General features: G+C 36.2%; 2 protein-coding genes across 2 annotated transcripts in view; both read right to left on the reverse strand.

Annotated features, from left to right (window-relative positions):
* LOC102597059 (pentatricopeptide repeat-containing protein At1g64100-like) overlaps positions 1-9,732 on the reverse strand; it is a 30,439-nt gene extending 20,707 nt beyond the window's left edge. The window contains 2 exon segments of the mRNA XM_015307164.1: positions 810-1,504; positions 5,538-9,732. Coding sequence (XP_015162650.1) covers positions 810-1,504; positions 5,538-5,699 — 857 coding nt within the window. The 5' untranslated portion in view covers positions 5,700-9,732.
* Positions 9,733-10,420: 688 nt separating this feature from the next.
* On the reverse strand, positions 10,421-16,647 carry LOC102597388 (putative pentatricopeptide repeat-containing protein At1g12700, mitochondrial). Its single transcript, XM_015307165.1, is given in 4 exon segments — positions 10,421-10,690; positions 11,555-11,638; positions 14,716-16,153; positions 16,156-16,647. Coding segments are annotated over 2 exon segments (1,779 nt in total). The 3' UTR covers positions 10,421-10,690; positions 11,555-11,638; positions 14,716-14,866.
* Between the last annotated feature and the right edge of the window lie 339 nt (positions 16,648-16,986).

Below are 16,986 nucleotides of genomic sequence, written 5' to 3' on the forward strand. Positions count from 1 at the left end.
TGTGTTCTAGGAGATATGACACTCCAAAGTAGACCCTCGAAAAGGCTTCACTTGGAAATTTCGGATTTTGATACGGTTGCTCTAAAATTTGGGTTGGACCCATTTCCCACTCAATTTGACCCCCTAAACAAGAATATGAAGTCGGATTTTCGAAAAACGAAACGGATTTTGAGATATATGGAAATTACAATTATAGGTGTTTCCGAAGCACATTTTCGGGCATTTTTGGGGTCGTTTCAATATCTCCCCCTTGGGAACATTCGTCCCCGAATGTGGAAGAGACGTACAAGGCAAGACTTAGTAAGAACATATCAGCCCCAACATGAATGCAAATTTTTTTATTTAAACATCACTTCAAGATTTCAAAACTTAGTGTAAAGCATCCATAACTCATCAATTTAAACATGTATGCACATTAATGATTCAGAGGCTGAAATGTAAGACTCGATGGAGTACGAAGGACTTGATTTAATACCTTAGGCTTGAGTGGAGTTGAATAGATAAGGATAACGTCTTTGCATGTCCGCTTCGGCCTCCCAAGTAGCACTCTCCACTTGTTGATTTCTCCAAAGCACCTTAACGGACGCCACTTCTTTGTTCCTCAACCTTTTAACCTGTCTATCTAAGATCTGAACCGAGACTTCTTCATACGTCAAATTATCTTCTACAACACCCACAACCTCAAGAGGTACAATAGCGTTAGGATCACCAACACATTTCCTCAACATCGATACATGGAATACCGGATGAACTAATTCCATCTCCTTGGGCAACCCCAACTCATAGGCTACTTTACCAACCCTTCTTACTATCTCATATGGACCGACATTATCGCACTGTATGTGATTGTATTAGGCTCTACACCTTTTTCAACCATGTGTTTCATTATTTCCTCGGCATCTTTGATTTTTCCTTCTTTGCATAGTCCATCTATCATTGTGGTGAAGGTGCACACATCTGGATAAATGTTAAGGTTCACCATCTCAGAGAACAAAGTCTTAACCTTTTCCCACAGACCAAGCTTACACAAACCATCAATTAATGAACCATATGTGACTATGTCGAGAGGAATGCCTTTCTACTTCATCTCATTCAAAAGGTTGATAGCACCATCTAAGTTTCTATCTTTGCAAAGGGAATCTATAACGATGTTGTAGATATATATGTTGGGCTTAGTGCTCCCTTGTCCCATTAACCGAAGCATACTTAAAGTTTTTTTAGTATGACCCCTTTTACTGAGTCCATTCATGACGGTTGCATACATGAATTCATCGGGATCACAAATCTTGTCTCTCACCAATTTTTTGAACAATTGAACAACATCTTTAACCTTATTTTCAGCAAAGATTCCTCTTAATAGGGTGTTAAAGGTAACAATATTAAATGGAATGCCATTCTTCAAGTAAATAGGTAACACCGAAAATCCAAAATGAGCATGATCCATCAGGCAATAACTATTAATCACACTAGTTAAGATGAACCCATCAATTGGAATACCCAATATCTGCATTTCGCGAAAAAGAGAAACATCAGTCGAGTAAATGCTTCATACTTATCATATTGTTAAACAATTTAGAGAAGTCGACAAGAGAAGGAAGAGGCTTCATTCTAACCATTTGATGAAAAAGAGTAACAACATTATTAAAATTGATGCTTACCCCATGTTTACAAATGGATTTATTAGCACTGCCATAAATTCTTCTCATCTTCACCTGAATGAGAGAGAATTGCACACCGCAACGATTCCCCCCATTACCAACGATATGCCCTAATTTTGCCAGTCACTGTTTTTGGAGTCAATAAATAAGACTCATGTCACTTTTTCTCAATTTTGAAACTACTTCGTCACCCTTGATTATTTTTCCTATTTACAAATCATATACTTTTTTTTGGTTGAAAAGAGAAGTATTATTTATATTAGTTATGCATCCATACAAGCCAGGTGGCCAAAAGTAGTACTGCAACCTACATCTATATCTATATTAGTAGTAATACATTTATCCGACATAGAATTGTTAGTTTATTTACAACAAAAGGAATCCCCTTCTTATCTTCTTCTATCTTCTTCAAAACGTGTATTGCGCCATTGACATTTATCTTAGCTGTGAAGCCTGCTACCCAATTACCCAAACTGTCCCTTAAAACTCCCCCTGTTCCTCCACTTTTTGTTACGTAATCAAATGAGCCATCGATGTTGAGTTTTAGTCCTATCTCGGGGGTATCCATTTCCTTTTGATCTCCTTGTTTTCTCCTTTCTTTCCTATTTTATTACATCCCAGGTAATAATATTCCAATGCTTTATCCATTGGCATTTTCGTTGGGATATCAATACTCTTCTTGTTGTGGTAGTTGTGGTTTCTAGTTAGCCAAATATTCCACATGTAGAAAGGATAATGGAAATCCCATGTAAAATTAGAGATCCCTATGTTCTTGATAGTTTGGAGCCAATTTTGCTCCCTCATATCTAAAATATTTTTGATAGGTTTTAGGAGTCCTATTTTCTCCCAGAATTGCATGGCTTTGGTGCATTCCAGGAGTATGTGTTTATCAGTTTCCATTAAGCCACATATAGTGCATAGTGGGCTGATGTTGATACCTATGGAATGTAGATATTTGCTTGTTGGCAATCTTCCATAATTGCAAGTCCAAAGAAAAAACTTTATTTTGTTTGGGCATGTTAGTTTCCATATCCAGGCGAAGTCCTTTTGGTGAACCTCTTTTTTGTTGTATTTCTTTTTAATATGATGATATGCAGAAGAGGTACTAAAGTGTCCTTTTGGGTCTAAGGACCAAGAAGCCTTATCCAAAGGATTTGGTATGTTAGGAATGTGGATTAATTTTATCCTATCTATGATATTGGATGGTATTTGATAAGGTATTTCTTCCATTTTCCATTGTCCTTCCTTTAGAATGCTACTAACCATTCTATTTTCTTCTTTGTGTGGTAGGGGTCCACTTATCAGTGTTCTGAGTGCTGGAGTGTTTGGTATCCAGGGATCTAACCAAAAACTAGTTAATTTGCCATTCCCTAGTATCCAAGTAATGTTTTCTTTGCATTCGTTCCATCATAGCTTAACATTCCTCCATATTTGGCTGCTATGTTTTCTATGTTCGGTGCCATTTCTAAGCCCCGTTTTTCCAGTGTAAATGTATAGCATAGTTTGGGCCCAGAGTGTAGTTGGTTCCTTAAAGATTCTCCACGCCATTTTAGCATGAAGTGCCACGTTTTTTATTGCACATTTCTGTAGTCCTAGTCCTCCTATATTTTCCCCATTGTAATTTGGTCCCACCGGACAAGGTGCAATTATTTTTTGTATTTGTGGTTCTCCAAATGAAGTTTCTTTGGATTTGATCCACCCTGTTGGAGATGCTACTTGGTAGTTTAAGGATCTGCATTACATAAGTTGGGACGTTGTTTAGGGAGGATTTAGCTAGGGTGGTTCGTCCAGCTATATTTAACCACTTTGTTTTCCAGCTTGCAAGCTTTGTTTGCATATTATCTATAATAAATTGAAAGTCTTGTTTTGTAGGTCTCTTATGGAAGATGGGAAACCCCAGGTATTTCCGAAAGCTTTTACTTTTAGGGATACCCATAGTATCGGTTATTCCCTGGATAGTGTGCGTTTTGCAGTTCCTAGAGAACAAGATTTTTGATTTCTTTAAATTAATGCTCTGTCCACTATATTTGCAGAATTTGGACAGTGCATCTTTAATGGAGTGACAGGTGTCCGCTTTCCCAGTAAGGACAAGGTCATCCGCAAAAAATAGGTGGGACAGAGTCGGTCCTTTTCCTGCGATCCGTACTGGTTTCCATTCCTTTTGACCTACTTTCCTATCTATCATCCTTGAAAGTACTTCCATACATAGTATAAAGATGTAAAGTGACATCGGGTCCCCCTGTCTAATTCCTCTTGACGGTTCAAAGTATTCTGTTCTAGAACCGTTAACTAAAATTGATGTTCTACTAGATGTGACACAAGACATAATGATATTGATTAGACGTTCGAGGAACTTAAAATAATGCAGAGTATATTTAATAAAAGACCATTCTAGTTTATCGAAGGCCTTTTCTAGGTCTATTTTCATTATCATATTTACCTTGTTTCTCCTTCATTTTCCCAAAATGGTTTATGATTTCCTGGACTATAATAACATTATCACTTGCTTGCCTATTCTTTAGGAAGCTAGATTGGCAAGGGCCTATGATTTGGTTTAGAATTGGTTTGATTCTATTTACTATGATTTTAGTTACTATCTTATAAGTATTACATAGGCTTATATGTCGAAAGTTTTTTAGACTTGTAGCATTGTTACATTTCGGTATCAAGCATGCATACATTTGTGTATTTATTTTTGGATCAATACGTTCTTCTTCCCACACTTTAGTACAAAATTTTGCTATTGAGGGTCCTACTATGTCCCAATATTTTTGGTAAAAGAAAGGGTGGATCACATCCAGTCCAGAGGCCTTGTACGGTTTGAAGGAATAAATAGACTCTCTAATCTCTCTCTCATTTGGACTCTTGCTCATGTAGCTAAGATCAGTCTGTATTGTATCCCTAACGTTAGTAGTGTAATTCCTATTAGAAAAGCTATGTCCCGTTGAAAATAGTTTCCCAAAATAGGAGGTTGTGTAATCTACAATGTTTTGTTGGTCATATAGCCAGGTGCCATCTTCCTTTTGTAGTGCTAGAATTTTATTTCTTCTTCTACGATTTAGGGTTGTTGTATGAAAAAACTTCATGTTTGCATCTCCCTCGTTTAACCAGTTAATCCTTGACCTTAGTTCCCAGTATTCCTCTTCTCTTTTTAATAGGTAATTGTAGTACTTTATTAGATCATGTTCTAAGTTTACTAAGAAGGTATTGCCAGGATAGTTCGGGGAGGTTTGTATTCCTTGTAGGCGTTTTAGAAGTCTTTTATTTTTATAGAAAGTGTCTCCAAATGTAATCCTCTTCCACTTTGTGGATTCAGTTTCAAAACAAGTTATAGCCTCTAATAGATTTTCTTTATTAAACCAAGCTAGGTTCACTATGTTGGTAAACTCTGGGTGTGAGGTCCATATTGTTTCTAACCTGAAAGGCTTGGGTTTAGTATTATTGAAATGTTTTTCTAGTGATATAAGTAAAGGGCAGTGATCGGAATGTGTTCTGGGAAGGTGTTGGACATGAGCGTTTGGGTAGCTTAATAGTCATTCGCTCGTTACTAAGATCCTGTCCAGTCTTTCATAGATGAGGGATGTCTTTGTTTTGAATCTCTTGTTCATCCAAGTGAAACGACTACCCTTGAACCCCATATCGATTAGTTCGCAACAATTTATGGTGTCTTGGAAGTCCCTTACTCTTGAAGGGTTGAGTGGGCTCCCTCTTTTTTTTTCCGAATCTAGTAGCAGTTCATTAAAATCTCCTCCTATAAGCCATCCTCCTTTGAAATTATGTTTTATATTTCGCATATTTTCCCATAGTACTTTACGCATATATCTAAAATTACTTGCATAAACAACACTAAATAACCAAAAAAATATTCATAGTATTTACCTTTATTATTGCATACACCTCTTGAGTAGTGGTGGCTATTTCATCCAGTTCCAAGGTTGCATCATCCCAAAGTACAACGATGCCTCCAGAGTTCCCGATTGCGGGGACCTCGATCATTCTTGTAAATGGAAAGTCCTCTAGGAGTGTTTTGTGGTTTTCCATTTTACTTTCTAAGAGGGCCACTAACAGTGGTTTATGTCAGTCTAGGAGTGATCGAAAGTTCCTCCTAAAGTCTGGCCCATTTGCACCCCTACAGTTCCATATTATTATATTCATGGATCCGTTCAAGTTGGGTGGCACCAGTAATGGCATGTTACTCCTGGATTCCATCGGTTCTTCCGGTGCTCTCATTAGAGGATTCATGACTAACACATAGTTCCCTAGGTGTGAGTTTATTGGAGGTCTTATATCCAATGAGCTTTTTAAGATATTCGGGTGACATATTAATATTAGTTTCTTTTCGAATCTTTATTTGAATACCATTATTTTTATCTCTTTTAGCACTGATATTTCCGTTCTTGTTTCTCTCATTAAACCTATGACTTCTTCCATCTCTTCCGAGTTCTGATATTGCATCTGTGCTAATGGAGGTATTGAGGTAGGGGTTGGTACATGTGATGCTGATGCTACATTGTTGGGATCCTGAGTGGAGCTTTCCATTGATCCTGTTGGTACTAACACTGGTGGAGGGCCCCCCTGTTGATATAGGTGCATAGGGTTGAACAATGGAGTCATGCCCGATATTGGGATCATTTGTGGTAGGAAAGACATTTCTGCCGGGTATTGATTCATAGTTTGAGGTATTGGTGTCTCCCAAGTCGGGATATGAAAGACCAGGTTCATAGGGTACTGGTAGTGTAGTAGGTTCTGGGGATTCTGGTAGACAGACGCTATCCATACACTTGTGTTGTATGTCTCAATTGCAACCCTCATGCCTTCCCCCACCACTTGGGCAAGGAAGGTTGGGTTCTGGACTACTATGGCTATTTCCCTCCCTTCGATTACCACATTGAAGAAAAGGGCATGGCCATGTAGACTCAACTCCAACCACGACATCGGCACTACATTTGGAGACGGCGTTGGGGTTGCATATATTGGGGTATTGTTCAATGGGTGGTTCAGGTTGGCATTGGGGTAATCCTCTTGTTCGTTGTTGTTCATAGTTTGGAATCTGGTTTGGAAGTGAGTTTGGAGTGTTTGGCGTATGGAAGATTGGCGTCTCGTTTGGGAGTTGAAGGGAAGTCTGGGCATTATACTTAGGAAAAGGTAATTCAGGAGTTATGGGGTCTATCGGAATATTCACTATATTTAAAGGTGTGGAGTTATTACTAATTGAGGTAGTTAATATAGAGGTGTTTAAAGTTTTTATGGTAGTACTAGGAATATCTGTATTGTTTAAAGTATTTGCTAACACCTTTTTGGCTCCTACAGTCGATAGCTTACCCCTAGTGATATCTTTTTTATCCTCCTCGGTTTTGGGTAATCCAGTTGGAGCACAACTGTTTGAGTGAACGTTTCCAAATTTATCCACGTGTTCGAAGATCATTTGATCTGTCGATGTGGTTGATGTGTAGGATTTGAGGTGGAAAGGCTTCTCGTTCACGTTTTCGCTATATGTGGTTGGGGTTTCTCTAGGGGTATAGTTCATTAAATGCGGGGGGTAGGGGGTAATTAGGGGTTAGTGTAGGCTTTTTGTGCGTAGGGGTCAAGTTTGGGACCCTACTTTTACTTGCCGCCTTAGTGTCTTTAGGATTAGAATTTGCAAATTCATTAATTATGACGTCATTCATAACGTCGTCACCTTCATCTTTGTGATTGTTGCATTCATGATCATTTCCAGTCATAGAAGTACTCTGTTTACTTGCTAGAGGTGATTGAATAATGTTGTTGTTGCTACTCTTTTCTTCTAGCTTAGTGACCGAGGAGTCAGATGCTAATTTACTCTTGTATTTAAAAAGTTGGGATTCAAGGTACTTACCTGTCTTGGCGTCAAATAATTTGACTGGGATGCCCGCTTTCGAATGGTTTTTTTGACTATTGTCCGCTTTCCTCTCCTTGGTGTTGGGCCTGTTAGCTCCACTATGTTGCGCTGGCGTTCTTTTAAAGGTGACTATTTGCCACTGCTCTTCTTGGACCTCCGATGTCCTGTTATCTACCTCAATTCTCGACGTCGTGATTTTGTTCGATGCCTCATCTTGTGTTTTTACTTCATTTTGTCCTTTCCTTTTTGCAAACCCGCACGACAGTTGCGTGTGACCTATTCTCCCACATTTGAGGCAGAGTATTCCTTCTCCCTCATATATAATATTCTGCTTTAAGTATATGGGTTTCGACTGGATTTTCCACTGGTACCTCTATACATATTATTGCGTATCTTCCTCTAAGTGTTGACGAGGTACACACATCGGTTTTTACTAGTTTACCTAGTATGTTCCCAATCTTGGCCAGTATTTTGTGGTCATAGTATTCTGTTGGTAGCCCGGGTAATCTTAACCATATTGAGGTGCAAATTTCCATTGCTTCGGAAGCCACGAAATTCGGTTGTCATCTTTTAACGGAGAGGTAGTATCCGTTTATGAACGATGGACCACTTTGCAAAGCCTTGTTCATATTTTCTTCCTTAAGGAATTTGACCGTATAGTAATCGTAGCCCAGGTCGATTAGAAAAATTTCCTCTGTGGTTTTCCATGTAGCTATTAGTTGGTTTCTTAGATAATGATGTGTGATTCTTTTTCCCAATAACTTAATTATAACTAAGTATGCCCATGGTTTGTATATTCTAATTTTATCCTCTTCAGATAAACGAATACCATCTTTGTCAGTGTATTTCGTGTAATCCATAGTGTTCTCAGTGTATTGTGGATACTCTGTTTCCCCAATATTGTTTGTGCATGACTGGGTTTCAGGGAAGGTAATTGGGTTGATTTTCCCGAGTTGCTTATTATGTGGGACTGGAGAACTAAGTGCCTCTTTGAAAGAGATTGTTGTAGGTGAATTGTCTGTAGTATGTTTTGTATCAATTTCCATAACTTCAGCGGGGGGTTTTGGTGGCTGGGGTAGCTTTTCAATGGAAATACTCATTTCTATCTTATTTTCCTAGAGAGTGGAGAGAGCTTTTCTCTTGTCTTACAAGTTATTCTTTCTTTACAAAATCATACAACAAATCATATACAATACTAAAAGAACCTAGAGAAAAAAAGGAGATATTTTTCTAAAAATGGGCATTATTGGAAATTTGGAATATAGATGAGGTGACATACCAAATTTAATAAAAAAATAGAGATAATTTAGACGGATTTGGAATCAAAATTCACAAACTTAAGTTCTCCTTGCATTCAGAGTACTTCAGTTATGATTCAACAAACTCAAGTTCAATTCAAATATTTAGTTCAAGCATCTCAAGATATTGTCTCAATAAACTTATTCAGTTGTTTTAGAGGCTTCATTAGACATAGTCATTCCATTTCTAATATTCACAACTTTCACATTATTATAGTAGCAAGTCTTAGAACATACCAAATTAAGAATTCGCTTGGGACCAACCGTAATTTCGAGTGCCACACGTCCAAGATGTAGACTTGGAGCATGACACCCAATCTATTCCAACAAAATCCATTTAAAATAAATTCTAATTTTAGAAATCCAAAATTTTAAATTCAAGCTTAAGGTAACTTCGTAGAGTTTTAGCTCATATTCTTCCCTAGTCAACTATTTTGCTCAGCTATTGTATCAAAATACTCACATTTAGAGTTTTGGCCAAAAAAACATTCCTTAACTATACTCTATGTTTAAACCACATCCTTGCACTACCACAATAAACGAAAAACATCCTTCAATTATCTTAAAAATGACAAGATTCATCCTTCAATTAGTTTTTGTTAAAAAACTAATGATTGATCAACCCAGAAATCTCTCATTTTGTTTGCTCCCATTCTTCTCTTAGCTTATAATTAGTAATAGACAATCCTAACTAAACTGAATGAGCTAGGAAGAGAGATTTTTATCCTCAACTTCACAGTAACAGCCACGATGTTCCCGTAAAAAATTAGTAAAATATTTCGAGTAAACTATCTTTTGCCCTATATAAATTGCTGATCAGATAAGCAACAGAATATTATAAGAAAAAGAAATGTATAATTTTCTCTTTATTTCCTAGACAAATGAGGAAATTTGAAGTATGAAGGTAGTCTATTTTATTTTATTTTTTGTGTAAATTTGATAAACACTAGTGGCTGTATTTTAAAAAATATAAATGTAACATATTTAGATATTACATAAAAAAATACTTTTTTTGTTCCAATTTATGTGACGCTTTTCACTTCTTAAGATTCTAATTATGTGAACTTTTTATTAATATTTTATTACGTATTTTTCATCATATTCATGAGAAGAAATTGCAACTTTAATATGTGAAAAATGTCACATGTTTATCCATAGTTAATTCTAGCTTCATTTACATAAAAGGAAATGAATTTAACCGTTAGTTTCTATCAAGAAAAAAAAAATGAAAGGGTGAATCAAACCATTTTTAGGATAGTTAAGGGATGTTTTTTGGTCACTATGGTAGTAGAGGGATGCCATTTAAATTTAGAGTATATTTGAGGGATGTTTTTAGCCAAAAACTCCTCACATTTATGATGTCTCTTGTATCACTGTTTTTTTGTACTTGAGTTTCTATCATTAACTTGCCAATTTTTCTCTCATTTATCACATTTGTCAATATAATAATTCAACATCGCTTACGTCATATTTAAAACTATAAAACTCAAAAGAATATTTTGACACATTACACATTTTTATGTTTACAAGATTAAAATAAAATTTCTATGATTTTAAACTTCATATCCAGTAAAATTAAGACGCGCGGAATTTTGGGGTAGAAATTAGTTATAGCATTGGTTGCATGATGTCATAATCATAAACTTGAGTCTTGAAGTTGTATGAGATCCATCATGTAAATACTATCATAAATTTTGGCTTATATAATATGGTATACAAAATTGGCCACACACGAATAAGTATGCATAAGCATTCAAACGTTCAGCTCATACCTATGCTCTCACTTGCAACATCATATATAACATCTCCGATGAGCACCATAACCATCCCGGCCTGATCAATGACAATTATCGGAATGTGCCTGACGCGTTTATCTAACAAGTGACATGCATGTGTTAGAAAAATAGAAAGATAGATTTGAAGTGTGAAATATCATTGTCGTTGAAGAAATATCAGATGCATACTGATTTGGAGAAAGCAGAAAAGTTTCTTCAAGATATGATGAAGAAAATGGATAAGTCACTTTCAAGGAAGGAGTAATTTCTAGAGGTTGAGCAGCCTATTTAGCAAAGGTAACAAAGATCATTGGCAATTAAGTTGGTTCATGGAAACAAAAAAAAGATAGATAAATCACCAGAATGATAGTCAAAATGAACCCATCAATTGGGATACCCAATTTCTGCATTTCTTGAAAAAGAGAAAGGACAGTAGAGTAATGTTTCATACTTATCATTATCTTAAATAATTTAGAGAAGTCGACAACAGAAGGAAGAGGCTTCATTCTAACCATTTGATGGAAGAGAGTAACAGCATCATCTAAATTGCTACCATTTACAACACCAATTACTGAAATGGATTGATTACTGTAATGGCATGAAGGAAAACTTCTTACTGTAATTGCCGGAGCAGAATTAGAAGAGATAAAGGGAATACCGTTTCCATTTCACCTCACCCCAATACTTTTTTGACTCAAGAACATTATGTAAAAGAAATTGCTTAGATATGGAACTGCAAGCAGAAAACTGCCAGGCTCTCTCCCCATGAATTTAGGAAATCATTACTTGGCCCCAAAAGTAAGAAGAATGGGAAATCCTTGAAAGGCATCCAAGTTTTGTCTTAGGAATTGAAAATTAACCCTCATTTTCCAATTGTTTAGCATGTCCTTCTGTATAAGAAAACCATCTACTTTCTTATAGTACAAGAATAGAGATGTGAAAAAGAGGAGACGTTATAATCACCTGCACGTATTGTAGTACATTGTATTTCTCAGTTGGTCAATTTCAGTGATACCTTTAGTGCCTGCAACAACTTCCAGCACTTGCCTGGGAAGAAGGGAGTTGATATTTTTCAAGAAATAAAGATCAAACTATAGATACAGAGAATCATATGCAGAAAGAAGTACTACTATATTGGCGCGGCATAAATAGTGGAAGATATCCCACAACAGAGAATATTATATACTACCTTTGTTTCAATTTGTTTGCCTTACTTTCCTTTTTAATCAATTTCAAAAATGTTTCTTTCGCTTATTAGCAACTCTTTAATTCTAACCTTCTATCGGGCATGTTTAAGACCACAAGATTAAAAGGCATTTTGGTACATACAAAATATCTTTAGTTTAAGACCACAAGATTCAAAAGTCTTCTTAACCAAACAAACAAATTGAAACAACGGGAGTAATTCCTTTAGACCTTCACTCAAAAGCATATAGAGAGAACTGAAAATATCCAGAAAAAAAAAAAAGGGTAAGCTGGTATTTTGCTTTTGTTCATGGGATGAAAAAGGGAAAGGGAAAAAAATTACCAAAGAATACATCAGACTCAACTCTAAATTTAAACTCAAACCCTACAACCCCCAACCACACCTTATTGTTAAAGCAAACAACCATTTATTCTAATAACTAGTAGGACTAGAAAGTTCAAAATAGGCCCAACAATATTAGACGCGTTTGTGTTGGCAGATAATATATAGAAAGACAAATTTCAAGAAAGCTCAAGTATCCCCGATGAATAGATAGCTTCTTTCACAAGATTAACACTTTCCACACATAATCTTTGGATTTTAAATTTATTTATTTATTTGGACCGTGGCACTTGCCAATTTGAACTTCAGCGGGAATGTGTTGTAAGGATACTTCTTCTAGCTTCTCTGCTTCCATCCACATTTCAGATATTCTCCTTTTACAGCTCTACTTAGAATGAGTTTTCCAAGTCTGTATCTTTTCCCAACTCTAAAATTACTTTTTTGATTACACAAGTATTGAAAGTAATTCTTTAACATATAAAAGTGTATTTAATGGATAAAAGAAGGGGAAAGTACTACAGAACACTAATATTCTATAAAGAATATCAAATTTAGAAATATACGGAAGTTGTAGCTTTCATTTTTGATCAACTACAATCTCAGTAACACAGTTTGAATTGATGTCTATAAAAATGGAAAAGGAATCATTTAATTAGCAATAAGAATGCATCAACGATTTGAGGAAAAAAATGCATTCAGCCCATCACACTTGTTATCATCTATGCCTTTGATAGCCATGATTTTTTCTTTTAAACTGGTAATGTTAATGTCTTTCATAGCCAAGTGCACTTCCTCTCTAGTGATTGGAGTAATTAGAGCTAGTTGTTGACTTCTATTAAGAGTAAATCTTTCTGACATCACCCTTGGATCAATATCAGGTAGCGCATTAGCAGCAGATCCCAATAGCTTCTTCCTGACAACAATGATTTTCCTATCAACATCAGAAAACTCCTGAATTTAGCTTCTTCAATTCATTCTTGATATTCTTAAGCTTCCACCAGGTCATGTGCATAGAGTGACCTTGTACACGGGGGTGTATCTAGGAAGGTTCCTGGGTTCACGTGAACCCATGCTCCCCTCCGCAGATCATTTACAGTAGTGTTATATTTTTAAAAAACTACTTAAACATCAAACTGGTCAAATTTATACCATAGATCCACCATTTCATAATAGTGCACACATCCTCTTGAAATCCTGGACACGCCTCTGCATTGTACAAGTATACTCTAGGTAAGTTCAACTATCTTCAAGAACTCCTTGTATTCAGCCAAACTGTTAATGAATTTAAAAGGCCTTCTTCACCCTGAACAGAGGAACCATATAATCCGCCCCACAACCTCATAAAGCCAAACCCTCCCGGCCCCACATAGGGCAAAATCCGCCCCGTCCCGGTTCCATCCCTACCCCAGATGATACATATTCTTCCTCTATTACCAGAGTTATTACACCATCCCAGTCCAGCAACCTTCTTTATAATTCTGACATCATGCTGTTCCGTTACTCTATGCTCAATAATAGCTTACATGCTAAATTTTCTCCCTAAGAAACACCTTTAACGCCTTGTGCTTACTCACTTTATTAGCCTGGGGGTGGTAAAATGAACCCAACTCACCCGATGTTTCTAGTAGCTACGAGTTGGGTCATGACCTACTAGTTGAGTTGACTCAGCGGGTTGAACCCAAAATGATCCATCAAACAATCGGGACAGATCGTGTAATCCGCGGTGGGTAAAAATGTAATCCAACCCAAACAAGCAAGGGATATTATTATGATTTCCTATTTGGATAGAAATTCTATCAAAACTCAAGTATATTACAAGAAAATAAGGTTGAGGAATGGTCACCAAGCTGGATTTATCAATTATGGGGCAACAGATGGGTTGCATGGGGTGAGCTGAAATCCAATGGCAAAAGTGGTGGCATTCTAATACTTTGGGGAAAAAAACAATGGACAGTCAAGAGAAATTCATTGGGGCAGTTACACCATTTCATGTTTGATGGAGAGTACAAGAGGAGTTCAGATGGGGTTTCATAGGTGTCTGCGGACCTCACAACAATCCAGAAAGAGAGCTATTGTCCTATGAACTTGCAGCAGTAAGGGATTTATGGAATGATTGGTGGGTAGTTGGAGATGACTTTAATGTTTACAGATACAAGAGTGAAAAAAAACAACGGTAGTAGAAGATCCAGCGCAATGAACAACTTCAGTGAATTCATTCTTAATCTGGGAATTATTGATTTATCTTTACTAAGGGAAAACTTCTCTTGGTTCAGGGGTGAAGACTCTCTGCAAGCCTCTAGAATAGACAGATTTCTAATCTCCCCGGAGTGGAATGATACTTTCGACTTAATGAAGTTACCAGAAAGAAGTATTACATTCAATACTTATGCATTTTAATATTTGAATACTTTCCTGAAATATCAATTATAGAAATAAAAATAGTGAAATAAGGTAATGAGAAGTTGTTTTGCTTTCTACAGCAAATGTTAATCAATGTATTACGTTAATTGCCAAAACTGTGATTTGTTTAGAAAGAGGGGAGAGGTTGGGTTATAACCCATTGTTTGACCCAGTAAAAATATAGGAAGTGGTTTACCTTTTCAATAAGCCTGCCTGCAAATCCCAAGCGATGTTCTAATTGGCTTATCTGCTTCCACAACTGCATTAGAAAGCATTTCTTTTGCAGTGCTAAAAGGAAATTGTATCACAATGATAGTGTAGCCGAATAAATCAGGCGAAAGAAATATTCACTTCATAATTTTTGAGTGAAGCTCTAGTATCATGTCAAGGACGGACGGACTCTCCCTTAGAACGTTTACCAATAACCCAGTTGTAGTTGCATCAAATGAGAAACCCCTACCCGTCATTTCCTTCATAAAAGTTGTCATTTCAGTAATTTTGCTACACCTGAGAAATCCCCGCACAAGGACATTGTAAGTGAAGATATTTGGCATATAACCATTCTCCTCCATTTTTCTTAGCATATCATTAGCTTCATCTAACAACCCTTCAAGACATAATCCATGTATCATTATATTGTATGTTCTCGCATTCGGAAGCAATCCAATTAAAGAAAGCTTCTCAAAAATAGCACGAGCTTCATTGAGTTTACCATTATTGCCCAAGCCACCAATGACAACATTGTAAAGTTCAATATCAGTATTTTCTCTCTTTCCTTCCAGCTTATTAAAGAGCGACAAAGCTTCTTCAACAAGTCCATACTTAAAATAACCATTGAGCACAATGCCATGAGTGTAAAAATCAGGTATGAACCCTGCAGATAGCATCTCAGCAAAGAATTGTTTTGCATGGCCTATTCTTCCAACTTTAAAAAGACCTTGCAAGATAGTATTGTAGGTAACGACATTAGGTTTTGATCCCTTTTGAGAAATTTCACAAAACAATTGCATAGCATCATTCACTTCCTTTTTCATACAGTACCCATTTATTAGTATGTTATAGCTAATAATGTTAGGCTCAATGCCCTTATCAATCATGATATTGAAAATTCTCCTCGCTCTATCGACTTGACCACGCAAACAATATCCATCCATTATCGCATTGTATGTGATTATATCAGGCTCTACACCTTTTCTGACCATGTGTTTCATTACTTCCTCGGCATCTTCAACTTTTCCTTCTTTGCATAGTCCATCTATTAGTATATTGAAGATGCGCACATCTGGATAAATATTAAGGTTCACCATCTCAGAGAACCAAGTTTTAACCTTTTCCCACTGACCGAGCTTACACAAACCATTAATGAATGAATTATACGTTAATATGTCTGGATGAATGTCTTTCTGCTTCATCTCGTTCAGAATGTTGATAGCAGCATCTAAGTTTCCATCTTTGCAAAGAGCATCTATAACAATGTTGTAGATGTATATGTCGGGCTCAGTGTTACCTTGTTCCATTAACCGGAGCAAACCTAATGTTTTTTGAGTATGACCGCTTTTGCTGAGCCCATTCATTACAGTTGCATACATGAAGTCATTGGGTTCACAGATATCCTCTCTCACCAATTTTTTGAACTAATTCTAACAGCATCTTTGACCTTATTTTCACTAAAGAGTCCCCTTAGTAAGGTGTTAAAGGTGACAACATCAAATGGAATGCCTTTCTTCAAGTAAATGGGTAACACCGAAAATGCACAATCAACACGATACATCAGGCAATAACTATTAATCATGATATTTAAGATGAAATCACTAATTGGGATGCCCAATTTCAGCATTTGTCGAAAAAGAGAAAGGGCAGCAGAGTAATGTTTCATACTTATCATAGTCTTAAACAATTTAGAGAAATCGACAACTGAAGGAAGAGGCTTCATTCTAACCATTTGAAGGAAGAGAGTAACAGCATCATCTAAATTGCTACTATTTACACCAATTTTATCCTTTACTGGAATAGATTCATTACTGCAATGGCATGAAGAACAAGTTCTTACAGTAATTGCTGAATCAGCAAAGAAAGAGATAAAGGGAATACCATTGCCATTGCCATTTCGCAGAGAAATTCTCCTCATCTTCTTCAGCGGCCTATGTGGGTGTGTGGGCGAAGGATATTAGAAAAATGACCTAATATATATACTCCGTCCACTTTTAATTGTCATAGTTTTCGTAAAAAAATTGCAATTTATAATAATTTTTGTATAATTTTTTAATATCTAAATATTTTGTTTAAAATATCAAATTAATAATCTAATTTAACTTTGAAAATTAGTCAAATTGATTTTTCAAAAGTGAACGAAGTAATAAATATGATATTTATTTGATTTTAGTTGGTAAATATGATATTTAACTTTGCCAATGCACATGAGAAATTCTAACTATTTAAAACTTGAATAAATACACATTTGAATATT

The sequence above is a fragment of the Solanum tuberosum genome, unplaced genomic scaffold (assembly GCF_000226075.1).
Source record: "Solanum tuberosum cultivar DM 1-3 516 R44 unplaced genomic scaffold, SolTub_3.0 scf00052, whole genome shotgun sequence".
NCBI lineage: Eukaryota > Viridiplantae > Streptophyta > Magnoliopsida > Solanales > Solanaceae > Solanum > Solanum tuberosum.